Genomic DNA, 18,436 nt, shown 5'->3' on the forward strand with positions numbered 1-18,436 from the left:
AGTGCTGGGATTACAGGCGTGAGCCACTGCACCCGGCCTCTCAGTTACATATTATTATTAATCAGACTGCAAATTCCTAGACTTCCAGGAGTCTATGAACGCCCTAAAATGCTATGCACATTTGTCTTTTATCTTGCATTTTTGATGGGAGAGGACTTGTTGTCTTCATCAGAACCTCAAGAAGGTGTATAAGGAAAAAGAGTTTAAAATAGTGCCTTATGACCAGGTGTGGTGACTCACACCTGTAATTTCAGCACTTTGGGAGGCTGAGGCGAGTGGATTGCTTGAGGCCAGGAGTTCGAGACCAGCCTGGCCAGCATGGTGAAACCCCATCGCTACTGAAAATACAAAAATTAGCTGGGCGTGGTGGTGCGTCCCTGTAATCCCAGCTACTCAGGAGGCTGAGGCATGAGAATCACCTGAACCCCATTGGCAGAGGTTGCAGTGAGCCTAGATCATGCCACTGCACTTGGCTCACGGTAACCTCTACCTCCTGGGCTCAAGTCATCCTCCCACCTCAGCTTCCCAGGTAGCTGGAACCATAGGTGCACACAACCACGTCTGGCTAATTTTTGTATTTTTTGTAGAAACAGAGTTATGCCATGTTGCCTAGGCTGTTCTCAAACTCCTGAGCTCAAGTGATCAGCCCACCTCGGCCTCCCAAAGTGCTTGGGATTACAGGCGTGAGCCACTGAGCCTGGCAGGCTCTTTTTTTTTTTTTTTAAAGAATATTTTACATATATTCAGTATCTTTAGTGGTATTGAAATTCTGCTAAAATTCTTTTGATGTATTTTCTTAGACATTTACTTTTTCACTGTTACAGAAAACTTTAGGCTAGGCCCATGGCTCACACTTGTAATCTCAGCACTTTGGGAGGTCAAGGCGGGAGGATAACTTGAGGCTAGGAGTTCAAGACCAGCCTGGGCAACATGGCAAGACCCTGTGTCTACCAAAAAAGTAAAATTAAGATAGCTAGGCTTGGTGGTCGGCCCAGCTAATCAGAAAGCTGAGGCAGGATGATAGCTTGAACCCAGGAGTGCAAGGCTGCAGTGAGCCATGATCTCACCAGCCTGGGCAACAGAGCAAGACCTCATCTCTACAAAAATACAATACAATAATAAAATAAAGTTGAAAAGATTTTGATTTAAGGACTTTTTTTCCTTAAAATTTGAATAATTCACTTGGATGACTCATAGAAAAAATAAATTGGGCCAGGCATGGTGTCTCATGCCTATAATACCAACACTTTTGGAGGCTGAGGTGGGTGGATCACCTGAGGTCGGGAGTTCGAGACCAGCCTGGCTAACATAGTGAAACCCCATCTCTACTACTAAAAATACAAAAATTAGCTGGGTGTGGTGGTGCATGTCTCCCAGCTACTTGTGAGGCAGAGGTTGCAGTGAGCCGAGATCATGTCTCTAAAAGAAAAGTCAAGTAGGTAATGTAATAAGACTGTAAACATAAGAGTTTAGATTTATTTGAGGTTTTATTTTGATAATTTTATGCAATTTGAGCTAAAAACATAAAGCATCAAAGTATTGTTTGGATTGCCATTTTAGGGAACTTGTCCTTCGGTAAGTATTAGTTTCAGGACAATCTAAGTATAGTTAGCAGAAAAATACTGAATAAACTAATATTTCTATGTTCCAACCGTTCTATACATAAAGAAAACAAAAGCAACCCCAAAAAAACCCTCAATATTTCTGCCTTTTAAAAAAAGATGGGAAATAGAAAAATTATTGTGTCTTTCATTTTTTCAAGGCTAAGTCACTTTCATTTGCATTTACAGGCAAAATCGTCAACATCAACATTGCAGACTACTCCTCAGCCCACCTCACAGGTAAGACGGTTTTTTAAAAATTTAAATGCCAGGGTTTCATATGTTTTGTTTTGTTTTATTTTGAGATGGAGTCTCACTGTCGTCTAGGCTGGAGTGCAGTGGCGCGATCTCGGCTCACTGCAAACTCCACCTCCTGGGTTCATGTCATTCTCCTGCCTCAGCTTCCTGAGTAGCTGGGACTACAGGTGCCTGCCACCATGCCCGGCTAATTTTTTGTATTTTTAGTAGCGACGGGGTTTCACCATGTTAGCCAGGATGGTCTCGATCTCCTGACTTCGCGATCCACCTGCCTCAGCCTCCCAGAGTGCTGGGATTATAGGCATGAGCCACCGCGCCCGGCCCAGGGTTTCATATGTTACAATACATTTAGAATATACAAAATCTTTAAATCATTCCAAATGAAATCTACCTTTGCAGTTAAAAAATACTTGTTTTGTGTTTATTTAAGCCTGAACTACTCCTGAAAGCCTGCTTCCTAAATTATACTCTGAAATGCAGAATATCTTCCTGTTTTTCAGCAGGAGTGAGATTTGTTACTAATTTTCTTTTCTACTTTCAAAATTGTGAATTAGGTATGTTTGTAAGTTGATACATGCAGTTGGTGACAAGCTCATTGTATTTTCTCAGAGACCATCTTGGTGGCCCTTCGAGATGTCTCCTGGTGTGCTAACTTTTGCCATCATATGGCCTTTTATTGCACAGTGGTTGGTGTATTTATACTATCAAAGAAGGAGAAGGTAAGACCAGTTTTATCTTTTGAAATGGTGTGTAACTCTCATAACCTATAGTAGACAGAGTTTTAAGCAGCAATTAAGGGATGCTAGGTCCCTTTTATAGATACATCCATCGTCATAGTGAACATTCTATATTTATCCTGAGACTGAAACTACCTTGGAAATGTTATCTTGTGGATTCCTAGGTACTTGTTAGACTTAAAAACATTTTCACTTGAGAGCATCTGATGGATTTACGCACCTTTGATTTAGGCAACAACACAAAAATGACTACACGCTGCTTTTTTTCTTCTTTTTTTCTTTTTTTGAGACCAGGTCTCGTTTTGTTGCCCAAACTGGAGGGCAGTGGCTATTCACAGGCATGATCGTGTGCACTGAAGCCTCAGACTCCTTGGCTCAAGTGCTCCTTTCCGCCTCAGCCTCCTGAGTGGCTGGGACTACAGGCATGTACCACTGAGCGCAGTTTATATGTAGTTTAAATGTTATGGTTTGTGAGGAAACAATGTTCTTAAAGGCACAGTGGGTCACACCTGTTATCCCAGCACTTTGGGGAGGGCGAGGCAGGAGGATTGCTTGAGCAAAGGAGTTTGAAACAGGCCTGGGCAACATGGGGAGATGCTGTCTCTATTTTAAACAATTAATTAAACAGGAATTTGGAGGTACCTTTATTTTTAAAATTTATTTTATTTTATTAATTTGTGTTTTTGAGATGAAGTTTTGCTCTTATTGCCCAGGCTGGAGTGCAGTGGCGCCATCTCAGCTCACTGCAACCTCTGCCTCCCCGGTTCAAGCGATTCTCCTGCCTCAGCCTCCCAAGCAGCTGGGATTACAGGCATGTGGCACCACGCCCAGCTAATTTTTGTATTTTTAGTAGAGATGGAGTTTCACCATGTTGGCCAGATTGGTCTCAAACTCCTGACCTCAGGTGATTTGCCCACCTCGGCTTCCCAAAGAGCTGGAATTACAGGCATGAGCCACTGTGCCTGGCCGGACGTTACTTTAATTTGAGGGCCGGAATTTCAGTTTGGGATGACAAGATACCTCAAATAGGTCAGAAAATAATAGATTGGAATCCCTGAAAGTAACTCTGAGTCTGTCCATGTTAGGAATAACCTGAGGCCAAACCCTTGGGTTCAAGAAAATCCTTAAATCTAAAAAGTTGCCAGGTGCGATGGCTCATGTCTATAATCCCAGGACTTTGGGAAGCTGAGTTGGGTGGATTGCTTGAGCCCAGGAATTCAAGAACAGCCTGGGTGAGAAAGTGAGACTGTCTCTACAAAAAGTTTAAAAAATTAAATAAAAAATTAGCCGGGTTGGTTGTGCATGTCTCTAGTCCCAGATACTCCGGAGGCTGAGGCGGGAGGATCAACTTGAGCCCAGGAGGTTGAGGTTGCCATGAATCATGATCATGCCACTGCACTCCAGCCTGGGTGATGGAGTGCGACTGTCTCAAAAAATCAAAAAGAAAGATATAGACCTGAATTTAAATCCTTTCTTTTCTTCTTTTACACATTTTCAATTCCTCCTGTGATGGTTGGGTTTAGTGCTATACAGTGTTTTACATTAAAATATCCCTGGTAATAGGAAAGAAGAACCAAGCGTTTGTTAGATATGTAGTAATGCTGGATATAAGCAGCAGAGCTCCGTGCCACTATGGGTAGATGTTTACATATTTTTAATGCATCTCAAAGTTCCTTTTCATGTTTCCGTTGTGGAAAGTTGGGAGTTAGAGAGTAGAGGAATTTGCCTGAAAAAAAAAAAAAAAACCTAAAGCTTACTTTGGTTAATAATTTATTTTATGTTTAAGATGGAAACAGCTTATCAATTCATTAAAGACTGAAAAAACAAACCACACTCAGCTTCAACAGTCACATAAAATTGGAGTTTTTCTAAAAATTTTTAAAATGTTCCTCACTAGTAGAAGTTTTGTAAAAGGTTGTTCACTATTTCTCCTAAATATCCCTTTTAGCTGTTCATAGATGTCTCTGAATGTAGAAACTCTTTCCTATTTTTAATTTTCTACTTGTTTATTATTGAACCTTTATAAGTTTTTTACTGTATGTTAACTGTTTGATCCTTCCAAATTGCAAATTCTGCAGCACTATGCAACTTCATTTTGATGAGGTGTAGTATTTTTACATATTGTTTGCTTATATATGTAATAGATTAACTGTGGTTGGTGGTAGGGTCATATTTGATATGGTGGAAATAAGTTTTAATCTTGAGGGGATTTAGACATCTTTTCATCTAGCATTGTTTAGCAATTTTTAATCTGCCAGTTAAAGGAATGAAGACCAGAGAGCAGTTGTATGGTTTGGAAGAGACAGGTTCTATGTTAAAGATTAAGAGAAAGGTCTAGAAATCTGATTAGGATGGGGAAAGTGTGGGCAAATAGAGGGTGTGCCCTACTCATAATAGGGATCATCCTGTAGCTCATCCCCCAAAACAGTGTCTGGCATGTAGTAGGTGCTCAATAAATGTGTGTTGCGTCTATGACTGAATCCCTCTTTGGGCAGGATGGCAAACAGAAGTGCCATAAGACATGGAAAAGCTTTCATTTTATTGAATAAATATGCATGTGGACACAGACATACTAGGATATGTCCAATAGAGATAGGATAGTCTTATATGTATATAAAACATATAGGACTGGAGGCTGGAGTGCAGTGGCGTGATCTCGGCTCACTGCAACCTCTGCCTTCTGGGTTCAAGTGATTTTCTTGCCTCAGCCTCCTGAGTAGCTGGGACTACAGGCATGCGCCACCACGCCCAACTAATTTTTGTATTTTTAGTAGAGATGGGGTGTCACCATGTTGACCAGACTGGTCTCGAACTCCTGATCTCAGGTGATCCAGCCGCCTCGGCTTCTCAAAGTGTTGGGATTACAGGCGTGAGCCAGCGCACTGAACCTGTGATAAGTTTTTGAAAATAAATATCTTTTCCTTCAACATTAAAAGTAATACATAAAGTCTGCTGTTTTTTTTCCTAGTGTGGAATAATATAAATTTAAAAGTAAAAGAGATTTCTTACGCTATCACTCTGCAATGAATCAGAAGAAAATTCTGTATGTGATAGGAAGAACAAAGCCTGCAGACTTCTTGTTCAGAAATAGGCCCTGAACGGTCTCCTGTGGTAACACCTGTCCCTGGTTGTCTAGCCTGACAACTCTGCTATTAAAATTATCCTTGAGTTAAATACTGAAAGCAGACCTGTTAAGTCTAAGAACTACTCTTAAACTATTACTTTATTTATTTATTTATCTGAGACAGGGTCTCACTCTCTTGCCTGGGTTGCAGTGTAATGGCACAATCATTGGTCATTGCAGCCTCAAACTCCTGGGCTCAAGCAATCCTCCTGCCTCCGCCTGCTGAGAAGCTGGGACTACAGGCAGGTGTCAGCTAATTTTCTTAGTTTTTGTTGAGATGGGGTCTCACTATATTGCCAAGGCTAGTCTTGAACTCCTGCCCTCAAGAGATCCTCCCACCTCAGTCTCTCTCATACTGGGATTACAGGACTGAACCACCATGCCCAGCCTAAACATTACTGTTACAAGAAAGGGGCCCCAATCCAGACCCCAAGAGAGAGTTCTTGGATCTTGTGCAAGAAAAAATTCAGGGCAAGTCTGTAAGAGTAAAGTGAAAGCAAGTTTAAGAAGGTAGAGGAATAGGCCACGCATGGTGGCTCACGCCTGTAATCCCAGCACTTTGGGAGGCTGAGGTGGGCCCATCATCTGAGGTCAGGAGTTCGAGACCAGCCTGACCAACATGGTGAAACCCCATCTCTACTAAAAATGCCAAAATTAGCTGGTTGTGGTCTGGTGCCCATAATCCCAGCTACTAGGGAGGCTGAGGCAGGGGAATTGCTTGAACCCAGAGGTGGAGGTTGCAGTGAGCTGAGATCATGCCACTGTACTCAAGCCTAGGTGACACAGTGAGACTCCATCTCAAAAAAAAAAAAAAAAAAAAAAAAGAAAGTACAGGGATAGAATAATGGCTGCTCGTTGCCCATTTTTGTGGTTATTTCTTGATGATATGCTAAACAAGGGGTGGATTATTCGTGCTTCCCCTTTTTAGACCATATAGGGTAACTTCCTGATGTTGCCATGGCATTTGTAAATTGTCATGGCACTGGTGGGAGTGTAGCAGTGAGGGAAGATCAAAGGTCACTCTCATCACTATCTTGGTTTTGGTGGGTTTTAGCCAGCTTTTTTACTGCAACCTGTTTTATCAGCAAGGTCTTTATGACCTGTATCTTGTGCCGACCTGTTGTCTCATCCTGTAACTTAGAATGGCTTAACCGTCTGGGAATGCAGCCCAGTAGATCTCAGCCTCATTTTACCCAGATCCTATTCAAGATGGAGTTGCTCTGGTTCACATGCCTCTGACATTACTTTGAAGGAAAGGATGTTTCTAACCAGTTTTCTTTTTTGAGATAGAGTCTCGCTCTATCACCCAGGCTGGATTGCAGTGGCATTATCTCGGTTTACTGCAAGCTTCCCATCCCGGGTTCACGCCATTGTCCCACAGTCTCCCGAGTAGTCGAGTAGCTGGGACTACAGGCGCCCGCCACCACGCCCGGCTAATTTTGTGTTTGTATTTTCAGTAGAGATGGGGTTTCACCGTGTTAGCCAGGATAGTCTTGACTAACCAGTTTTCTTAAGCAGCCTGCCCAGATTCCTAAATGTGCTATCATGTAATCTTGGGGACATTCAGCCTTCTGTAGAGAGGTAATAAATACAAACTTGTTGGGAGTGGGGAGGGTCTCAGGAAGAATATTCTCCAAATGGAGCCTAGGGCAGAAGGCACTGACACAAAAAGTCAGGCCCGGGCTTCTAAGGAGGAGAAGGAACCGCAGCAGTGCAGCTAGAGCAGCATTCACCGCGGTGAGGGGTAAGGCAGAATTTATTCCTGTTCCCTTATCTGTTGTTTCCTGTGACTTTTCTTCTATCACACTATATCCTCCATTTTGCAAGTTGATTTAGAACAAAACAAAACAGAAAGATCTCACTAAGAGCCTGAAAACAAGTCTAAAGTTCTGAAGACAGTGATTTATGTTCACTCTATTATCTTAGAAGATTGGGGGTTCAGACTGGGCACAGTGGCTCACACCTGTAATCCCAGCATTTCGGGAGGCTGAGGCAGGAGAATAGCTTGAACCCAGGAGGTGGAGGTTGCGGTGAGCTGAGATCGTGCACCACTACACTCCAGCCTGGGTGACAGAGTGAGACTCTGTCTCAAAAAAAAAAAAAAGATTGGGGGTTCAGAGACCAAGTTGTCTGCCCTTTTTTATTGTTTTAATTTAATTTTATTTTTTGAGACAGTCTTGCTCTGTCTCCCAGGCTGGAGTGCAGTGGCGTGATCTTGGCTCACTGCAACCTCCGCCTCCCAGGTTCAAGCGATTCTCCTGCCTCAGCCTCCCGAGTAGCTGGGACTACAGGCGCCCGCCACCATGCCCGGCTAATTTTTTGTATTTTTAGTAGAGACGGAGTTTCACCGTGTTAGCAGGATGGTCTTGATCTCCCGACCTCGTGATCCGCCCGCCTTGGCCTCCCAAAATGCTGGAATTACAGGCGTGAGCTACTGTTCCAGCTTTGTCTGCCCTTTTATAAATCTGCAAAGGATTGTGTGTAGTAATCTACATCACGCAGATTCTTGATAAGTGTGGCTAATTGTTCAGGCACCCTGCGGCTAACATTTTTGCTCAAACCTCACTCAGGCAGTTTGTCTTTACAACGATCCACATCTCTCTTGTCTTTGTCATCCATTTCAGTTCTCTTCCTTCAGGGGCCTGTTTTCTTCCTGCAGCTGGGATCTCCTTCTGTTATGTGAAAGTTGATCTGACTATTTAAAATGTCACTCCTGCCAAGGAGATGTACATAAGAGGATTTCTGTAGAGGATAAGGAATGATCTGATTATTTAAAATATCACTCCTGCCAAAGGAGTTGCATAAGAATATTTCTACAGAGAGGAATCAATCTGTTATGAGAGTTTCAGGCATTTTGGCATCTTGAGTGCTGGGCAGGGTTTGTAGATTTTGGAGCAGAACTCAGATCATATGTGATTGTGTGTCTTGTGCTAACGAGCTCAGCCTTTTCTGATAGTTCATTCACTCTTCTGTCTTTGAAACCATCACATTGTATATATCCAAGTTTGGGGTTTATATGCCTCTTCCTCCTCCACCACCTAAACCGAGAGCTGTCTTGAGGCCTGAGAGCCTGCCTTGTTTATCTCTGAAAGCCCAGGGCGGGGCACAGAGCCTGGAAACCAATAGAAACATAACTCATGTTGATTAAATGAATAGTCCAGGTCGTACATCTATTATCCTCTTACAGTTTTGTCAAGGATTTGTTTCACAACTTTTCCATTTTGATAAAATTATGAAGTCATTTCCACAAATCTTAATTGTGTCATAGCCAATTAGAAAAGGGTAAGAATCTAGAAGGTAAGAGAGGATGAATGTGCATTTAAATTATTTATTAAAAACTGGCCGGGATGGCCAGGCGCCATGGCTAACGCCTGTAATCCCAACACTTTGGGAGGCCGAGGTGGGTAGATCACCTGAGGTCAGGAGTTCAAGATGGCGAAACCTTGTCTCTACTAGAAATACAGAAATTACCCGGGTGTGGTGGCGGGCACCTGTAATGCCAGCTACTTGCGAGGCTGAGGCAGGAGAATTGCTTGAACCCGGGAGGCGGAGGTTGCAGTGAGCCAAGATGGCGCCATTGCACTCCAGCCTGGAGGACAGAGCAAGACTTTGCCTCAAACAATAAATAAATAATTTAAAATTGTTTGGTAATGTCAGCACTTGTAATTGGATCTTTCCTATCGGGCTGCAAGTCATATGAAGTAGTTTTATAAAGACTGTTGGTAATGTTACGGTTTTATTTTGAATTTGAATGGTATTATTATATTACCATCCAGAGAATTATTTGCATTCATACTCACAGAAAATTGGTTTTTATTTTCTTTTTAAAGAAAACTGAACTGAGGAAAATGGTATTTTCCTCAAGAAGACTACTGGAACTGGATGACCTCAGAATGAACTGGATTGTGCTGTTGACAAGAAAATCTTAGTTTGTGATGATTACATTGCTTTTTTTGTCCAGTAGTTTGGTTTGTGTACATATATACACATATATATTTTGCACTACACAAGCGATAACATTTTAAGGACTAATATTGCTGATACTTGAATAATCAATCTCTGCTAGGTTATAAGTAGTATACACAGATTTACCCTGCCCTTGAACTTGAAGGACATTAAATTATTAATGATCATTTGGTAACAAGTTTACCTGATTATCTTCCATAGAGTAACATAAGCTGCTTTTCAAAGGTACCATTGTGATAATGAGATCAAATTTATAAGTTATTATTTTTAATTTTCTAAATAAAAGAAAGAATGCAAACCAGGAGTGAATTTCAAATGAGATGTAATCAACTTCATATCTTAGTCACGGAGTCGCCATGCCACGTAGTAGAAAACCACAGGAAGAAACGTCATATTCACTTTGTGGGCTGCGCATATTTTTTCTTGGGCGTTCACAACTCTTGAGTTTGGTGTTCAGGCATCATTATTAAAAAGCAGAGTCCTATGTACCAGACTGAGTTTTTATAAATGATTTGCAGACTAGACATAACGCGCCGATGGAAATGGTGAAGAATGAGCTTCGTGTAGGTTTAAAAGTGTATTCTGAGCCTGTAGATGATTAATGAGGTTTTTATTCAACCATACAAATGTATTCCTTTGTAATCATTTTTCTTTAACTGAGGATATCTAGTGTCTGCTTCATAGGGTGCTTTGAAATATAAAATGAAAACTTATTTTTACTGTTTTTACAGCAGTCAAAAAGGAAACACATGAAAATCACTTTTGTGCAACTGATGAACTATACAGACTGGACTCTTAACCTCTTAGTGCCTCAGTTTTTCCTTCGGGGTATACTATTTTAGATACACCTACTTCACAGGAGTACTGGAGGGATTTGCAAGCTAACGGGCCAAATGCTTCCGTAGGAATAAGGCATGCCTAACTAACAGAAATTTAAGTCCCTCTTCCCCACCTCTCTCATCTAGACCAAAAAGAAGACTATAATTTAGATCCTTGGAGACTTCTCCTGTATGCCTTCCAAAACTTCCTGCTCACTTAGATGTACCTTGTGCTTTGAAGATTTCTTTGATTCACTCTTTGTAGTAAATAATTTTTTTTTTTTTTAAACGGAGTTTCTCTCTTGTTGCCCAGGCTGGAGGGCAATGGCGCAATCTCGGCTCACTGCAACCTCCACCTCCTGGGTTCAAGCGATTCTCCTGCTTCAGCCTCCCAGGTAGCTGAGATTACAGGCATGCACCACCATGCCTGGTTAATTTTGTATTTTTAGTAGGGACGGGGTTTCTCCATGTTGATGAGGCTGATCTCAAACTCCCAACCTCAGGTGATCTGCCTGCCTCAGCCTCCCAAAGGGCTGGGATTACAGGCGTGAGCCATTGCGCCTGGTCTGTAGCAAATAATTCTTAAGCATTTTCAAGATGTATGATGTTGGGTTTAGCATCATATGTTCAGAGTGTTTTAAATAAGAAAGAATTAATCTGTCTTTAGTATACAGGATGGTTTTTTGTTTGCCTGAAAAGTATAAGAATACAATTTACTTTTCCCAAACCCTTTTTTCCTTATTTTTTTCTTTCAGATAACTTTAATTATTTAATCCCACACTGATTAAAATATGTCTATCTAAAGGGATCTACTACTATTTGCTTTTAAAAAAGTGTTCCCTATTTATTTAGGAAAAAGTGAAGCAAGCAACTGAATTTATATGTAAAAATAACATTTAGACCTGTGGATCAAAGATTATTTTAAAAAATTAGATATTAATTTGGTATCAGTAAAAAGTGGCTTTTCTCTTAGTATATACATAAATAAAATGAAAATTAAGAGTATAAGCAGTTGTGAATCATTACAAGCAGTCCAGGATAACTAACTCCTAGGGATAACCATTTCTATCCTGTTCCAAAGTCTTATTTTATAGTTTGAAAAGCACTTTGCACACAGTTCTTGTATATAAAAGTAAAGATGTAATTATAGGATATAGTGTTCTTGCTTTGTTTAATAAGAACCTCATTTAAACTTGACAGCTATGGTATTTTTTTAATGATCAAGTTCTTTTCTGTTTATTGTAAAACTAAGTTAAAAATAAAAGGTTAATGAGAAATGATATGGCTTTTATTACTTGTTACTGTTAGTCCATTGATTAGGTAAGAATTCAATGAGAGTAAGTAGCAGTTGCACATAAAGTAATTATGATTCTCAAAATAACGCCGTGCTATTCCATACAATTTGATAAAAATCAGAAACTGGGATGAAATTTAACTTATTTAGTCATCTAGTTGAGAATATTAGCAATTCAGTCAGATTCTTGGTTTTACTTTTTTTTTTTGAGACAGTCTCGCTTTGTCGCCAGGCTAGAGTGCAGTGGCACAATCTCAGCTCACTGCAACCTCCGCCTCTCAGGTTCAAGCGGTTCTCCTGCCTCAGCCTCCTGAGTAGCTGGGACTACAGGCGCATGCCACTATGCCTAGCTAAGTTTTGTATTTTTAGTAGAGACGGGGTTTCACCATGTTGGCCAGGATGATCTCCATCTCTTGACCTTGTGATCCACCCGCCTCGGCCTCCCAAAGTGCTAGGATTACAGGAGTGAGCCACCGTGCCCAGCCGGTTTCAGTTCTTGTACCAAATAAATAGCTTCCCACAGCCACACAGTGAACCCTAATCAACCATCTTATTATTATTATTATTATTATTATTATTATTATTATTATTATTTGAGATGGAGTCTTGCCCTGTCACCCAGGCTGGATTGCAGTGGTATGATCTCGGTTTACTGCAACCTCTGCCTCCCAGGTTCCAGTAATTCTCCTGTGTCAGCCTCCCGTATAGCTGGGATTACAGGCAGCCACCATGACACCTGGCTAATTTTTGTATTTTTAGTAGAGACGGGGTTTTGCCATGTTGGCTCGGCTGGTCTTGAACAACTGACCTCAGGTGATCTTCCCGCCTCTGCCTCCCAAAGTGCTGGGATTACAGGCATGAGTCACTGCACCCAGTCCTAATCAATCATCTTAAATACACATCTCTGGTCTTATGTAGAAAATGATGAGAGGTGTTTTTTTTTTTGTTACTTTTTTTTTTTTTAATTGAGACGTAAGTTTTGCTCTAGTTGCCCAGGCTGGAGTACAATGGTGCCATCTTGGCTCACTGCAACATCTCCTAGGTTCAAGTGATTCTCCTGCCTCAGCCTCCCGAGTAGCTGGGATTACAGGCATACGCCACCACGCCCAGCTAATTTTTTGTATTTTTAGTAGACACGGGGTTTCTCCATGTTGGTCAGGCTGGTCTTGAACTCCCGACTTCAGGTGATTTGCCCACCTCAGCCTCCCAAAATGCTGGGATTACAGGTGTGAGCCACTGCGCCCAGCCTGGGTTTTATGTTTTTAGTACCCATCTATGACTTGTAATTTCTACAGAATGATAAAAGTGATGTATCATTTAAGGTATCATTATTCTGCTGCATGTAATAGAAACCCAACTGTGGTGGCTTGACCAAGTAACTGGGTCTTTTCCTTCGATAGAAGTCTGGAGATAGAAGTCCAGGGCTGGGAAGGTGCTTCCACAATGCCATTAGGTAGACAGGTTCCTCCTGTCTTTCTTTTTCCCATCTTTAGTGTGTAGCCTTTGTCTTCATGCTTGCAAGACAGTGAAGTACATTTAGATCTAATGTCTACATTATAGGCAGGCACAGAGTGAAGCACAGAAGGCAATTAACAGTTGTATTTTTCCATCTGATCAGGAAATAGTAACTTTCTCGAAAGTCCCACACAGGAGACTCCTCACATCTCATTGGCTAAAACTGGCTCTCATAGTTATATTTTTGTATACAAAATTATTTAATCACTTCTCAGCCTTTTGGCTAAGATAAAGGGTAGTATCAGTTCTTATTAGTGCAGTATCTTTTTTTTTTTTTTCTTTTGAGACAGTCTTGCTCTGTTGCCCAGACTGGAGTGCAGTGGCATGATCTCAGCTCACTGCAACCTCTGCCTCCCAGGTGCAAGCGATTCTCTTGCCTCAGCCTCCTGAGTAGCTGGGATTATAGGCGCCAGCCACCTTGCCTGGGTAATTTTTTGTATTTTTAGTAGAGACGGGGTTTTTCCATGTCGGCCAGGCTAGTCTTGAACTCAGGTGATTCACTTGCCACTGCACTCCAGCTTGGGAAATAGAGCAAGACACACACACACACACACACAGCTTGCGAAATAGAGCAAGACACACACACACACACACAAAGAGAAGGAAGGAAAGAGAGAGTGAGAAAGAGAGGAAGGGAGGGAGGGAGGAAGAAAAGAAAGAAAAACAAAGAGAAATTTCCTCTTTAATATGTGTTGAAGGAAACTTTTTTTTTGAAAGAATCTCTATTGCCCAGCAGGCTGGAGTATGCAGTGGCGCGATCTCGGCTAACTGCAACCTCCACCTCCTGGGTTCAAGCAATTCTCTGCCTCAGCCTCCTGAGTAGCTGGGATTACAGGTGCCCGCCACCACGCCCGGCTAATTTTTGTATTTTTAGTACAGACAGGGGTTTCACCATATTGGCCAGGCTGGTCTTGAACTCTTGACCTCATGATCTACCTGCCTCAGCCTACCAAAGTGCTGGGATTACTGGCGTGAGCGACCGTGCCTGGCCTGAAGAGAACTTTTTATACCTACATAAAATCAGGCAAGGGAGTAGCAATTATTTTTTAAATTTTACTCATCACCCTTTCCCCTCTTCTGTCCCCTCCCATCTTCCCTTGGAGCGCTCTTCCTCTTCCACCAGAATTCAGTGATTCTGGGGATGCTGCTAAATGGAACACCCAGCTATGTCCATTGCTGCCCCATCGCGACTCACAGTAACGGACATGTGACTCAACCTGGTCAACTTATATCCCATTCTCATGACCACAGTGATATCCCGGTGATGGGCATAGAACCAGCAGTTACTCTCTGGGATTTATTTCATGGAACTAGGAGAGGGAGTGTTTAAGCCACCCCATCTCCAGCCCCCATTAGACTTTTTAAAATTATTTTTTTTCACAATCCCTACTTTGGATGTAGACTTTAAAAAAAAAAAATGTGTCAAGGAATGTATCCACTTCTTGTAGGTTTTCCAGTTTTTTGGCATATGTTCGTTCCCAGTAGTCTGATGCTTCTTCGGATTTCTGCGGTATCAGTTGTAATGTCTCCTTTTTCATCTTTGATTTTATTTACTTAGGTATTCCTTTTTCTTAGTCTGGCTAAAGGTTTGTTGATTTTGTTTTCAAAGTAAACCAAGTTCATTTTTAAAAATCTTTTGTATTTTGGGGGGTTTCAGTTTCATTTGTTTCTGCTGTTATCTTATTATTTCTTCTACTAATTTGGGGTTTGTTTTTGCTTTTCTAGTTAAGATGTGTTGTTAGGTGTTTATAGATTTTATTGTTATTTATTTATTTTTTGAGACAGAGTTTCCCTCTCGTCACCCAGGCTGGAGTGCAGAGGTGCGATCTCTGCTCACTGCAACCTCTGCCTCCTGGGGTTCAAGTGATTCCGCTTGCCTCAGCCTCCTGAGTAGCTGGGATTACTAGCGCCACCACCACACCCAGCGAATTTTTTGTATTTTTGGTAGAGATGGGGTTTCACCATGTTGGCCAGGCTGGTCTTAAACTCCTTACCTCAGGTGATCCGCCTGCCTCGACCTCCCAAAGTGTTAGGATTACAGGCGTGAGCCACCGCATCTGGCCAGAGACTTTATTTTTCAGAACTGTTTTAGGTTTACAACAAAATCAAGTGGAAAGGGGAGTTCCCATATTCCACCCTCCTCTCCCCGCTGCCCCACCTGCACAACCTTTTCCACCATCAACATCTGGTGGAGTGGTGCATTTGTTTCATCTGATGAACCAACATGGACATATCGTTACCATCGGGCTCATTCTTAGTGTACATCCTATGAGTTTTGACAAATTTAAAATACGTATCCACCATTATATCATACAGAGTAGTTTCACTGCCCTAAAAAATCCTCTGTGCTCCACCTGGTCATCCTTCCCTGCTAACTTCTGGCAACCAGAGATCTTTTTACTGTCTCTATAGTTGTGCCTTTTCTACAGTGTCATATATTTGGAATCATACAGTGTGTCGCCTTATCAGACTGGCTTCTTCCAGTTAGTAATATGCACTTAAGATTCATCTGTGCCTTTTCATTGTAGTTCATTTCTTCTTAGCACTGAATAATATCCCATTATATAGATGTGCCTGTTTATTCATTCACCTGTTGAAGGAAGAGTGTAAAATAACTTGCAGACATACCGTTTTTATTTGGAGGTGTCCAGCTGGTTTCTTGAATTTTTTTGGGGTGTCTCACAGACATCTCAAACTTAGTATGTCTACCCATCCTGTCCCTCATGCCAGTTCAGGGTGTAGCACCACAATCGACCCAACTGCTCAAGCCAGAAGTTTGGTGTCAAATGTGGCTCCTCCATTCTCTCACCTGCCTCAGCTCATGTATCAGTAAAGTCCTGTTGCTCCTGCCTCTAAAATATGTCTTGAACCCAGGTGGGCTGGTGCAGAAGCCTTTTATTCAGTCTCCTTCCTTCAAATATTGTCCCGTACAATACACTCTCCACATAGTTAAAAGAATGACTCACCACGGTTGACTTGGTATTAATCGAAAGACCTAGTGTAAACAATAAATATTTGTACTATATTCTGGACTCTCAGCATTTTTATAAATGGCTAAAAATAAGACAGTTCTTTGTAGCAAATAGAGCAATTAGACCTGAATGTCCTTCAAGATGTTTTGGAGCATAATAGCAAGGCTTTATATAGTTACCACTTCCCAAACCCAAAATTAAAGTATATTCCAGGAAGCAGTAGGGTACTTAGGGTTCAAATAATTACCATTTATTAAACACCTTTTATGTTTGCTGTGTACTTCATCTTACTTAATTCTAACATAGGCGGGCCAAGATAAACAGGCCACTCTTGAAACATAATTTCTGGATTTGTTTAACATTTAATGGGGGTGGGACAAAACATATTTAAATAATGTTTTTTGAGGCGGAGTCTCGCTCTGTCGCCCAGGCTGGAGTTCAGTGGCACCATCTCGGCTCACTGTAACCTCCACCTCCCAGGTTCAAGCAATTCTCCAGCCTCAGCCTCCCGAGTAGCTGGGATTACTGGCATGCACCACCACACCTGGCTAATTTTTGTATTTTTAGTAGAGATGGGGTTTTACCATGTTGGCCAGGTTGGTCTTGAACTCTTGACCTCCGGTGATCCACCCGTCTCAGCCTCCCAAAGTGCTGAGATTACAGGCGTTAAGCCACCATGCCCAGCCTAAAAAACAATTTTTTTTTTTTTTTTTTGAGACGGAGTCTCGCTCTGTCGCCCAGGCTGGAGTGCTGTGGCCGGATCTCAGCTCACTGCAAGCTCCGCCTCCTGGGTTCCCGCCATTCTCCTGCCTCAGGCTCCCGAGTAGCTGGGACTACAGGCTAGGCTAGTTTTTTGTATTTTTTAGCCCGGCTAGTTTTTTGTATTTTTTAGTAGAGACGGGGTTTCACTGTGTTAGCCAGGATGGTCTCGATCTCCTGACCTCGTGATCCGCCCGTCTCGGCCTCCCAAAGTGCTGGGATTACAGGCTTGAGCCACCGCGCCCGGCCTAAAAAACAATTTTTAAAAAAATTTAGATAGAGACAGGGTGTTGCTGTGTTGGCCAGGGTAGTCTCTAACTCCTGGCCTCAAGCAGTCCTCCCACCTCAGCTGTCCAAAGTGCTGGAAATGCAGGTGTGAGCCACTATGCCCAGCCGCAAATTATTTTCTATTAATACAAACTGTATATAGCTGGCCGGGCAGCTCACGCCTGTAATCCCAGCACTTTGGGAGGCCGAGGTGGATGGATCACGAGGTCAGGAGTTTGAGACCAGGCTGGCCAACATAGTGAAACTCTGTCTCTACTAAAAATATAAAACATTAGACGGGCATGATGGCAGGCGCCTATAATCCCAGCTACTCAGGAGGCTGAGGCAGGAGAATCACTTGAACCTGAGGGGCGGAGGTTGCAGTGAGCTGAGATCGTGCCATTGCACTCCAGCCTGGATGACAGAGTGGAACTCCGTCTCAAAAAACAAAAAACAAAAACTGTATGTAGCTGTCAGGGAGGAAATACAAGTTTTTTTCTCAACTCTCATGAGTTCTTAGTTGGGATGGATTCCTGTAACAAGGCATATTAACAATAGAAAAACAAGTTTATCAGTGTGTGTAGTACACATCACATAGGAGAAACCTCCATGAAACATAACCTAAAGTAGTGGCTTAGAACTCTAGTTCATACAGCATCTTCAACAAAGAACAATACATTTGTAGAGAAATGACAAGACAAAGGAAAGTGGTTTTAGGCTTCCAAGGACTGGAACCTTTGAGAAGGCAAACACTGTATGTGGGAGGAAACGAATTGAATTAAGATTTCTTTGCCAATTCCTCTGGTGCTGTCCCTGGTAGATAAGACTCTAGAAGGCCGGGCGCGGTGGCTCAAGCCTGTAATCCCAGCACTTTGGGAGGCCGAGACGGGTGGATCACGAGGTCAGGAGATCGAGACCATCCTGGCTAACACGGTGAAACCCCCTCTCTACTAAAAAATACAAAAAACTAGCCGGGCGAGGTGGCGAGCGCCTGTAGTCCCAGCTACTCGGGAGGCTGAGGCAGGAGAATGGCGTGAACCCGGGAGGCGGAGCTTGCAGTGAGCTGAGATCCGGCCACTGCACTCCAGCCTGGGCGACAGAGCGAGACTCCGTCTGAAAAAAAAA

The 18,436-nt window shown here is 42.3% G+C and overlaps 1 protein-coding gene and 1 pseudogene across 24 annotated transcripts in view; both read left to right on the top strand.

Annotated features, from left to right (window-relative positions):
• ACBD5 (acyl-CoA binding domain containing 5) overlaps positions 1 to 18,436 on the top strand; it is a 61,570-nt gene that overhangs the window by 36,816 nt on the left and 6,318 nt on the right. For 22 of the 24 annotated variants that reach the window (XM_025396997.1, XM_025397001.1, XM_025397010.1 and 19 more), the window contains 3 exons: positions 1,791 to 1,841; positions 2,469 to 2,578; positions 9,551 to 11,784. In XM_025396997.1, the coding sequence (XP_025252782.1) occupies positions 1,791 to 1,841; positions 2,469 to 2,578; positions 9,551 to 9,563 (174 nt within the window). In that variant the 3' untranslated portion in view covers positions 9,564 to 11,784. Of the gene's footprint in view, positions 1 to 1,790; positions 1,842 to 2,468; positions 2,583 to 9,550; positions 11,785 to 18,436 lie in introns of those variants that run through there. The other 2 variants (XM_025396993.1, XM_025396995.1) reach the window with 2 other exon arrangements.
• Positions 13,517 to 13,662, top strand: LOC112632322 (annotated as a pseudogene).

This window comes from Theropithecus gelada, chromosome 9, assembly GCF_003255815.1.
Source record: "Theropithecus gelada isolate Dixy chromosome 9, Tgel_1.0, whole genome shotgun sequence".
NCBI classification, from domain to species: domain Eukaryota; kingdom Metazoa; phylum Chordata; class Mammalia; order Primates; family Cercopithecidae; genus Theropithecus; species Theropithecus gelada.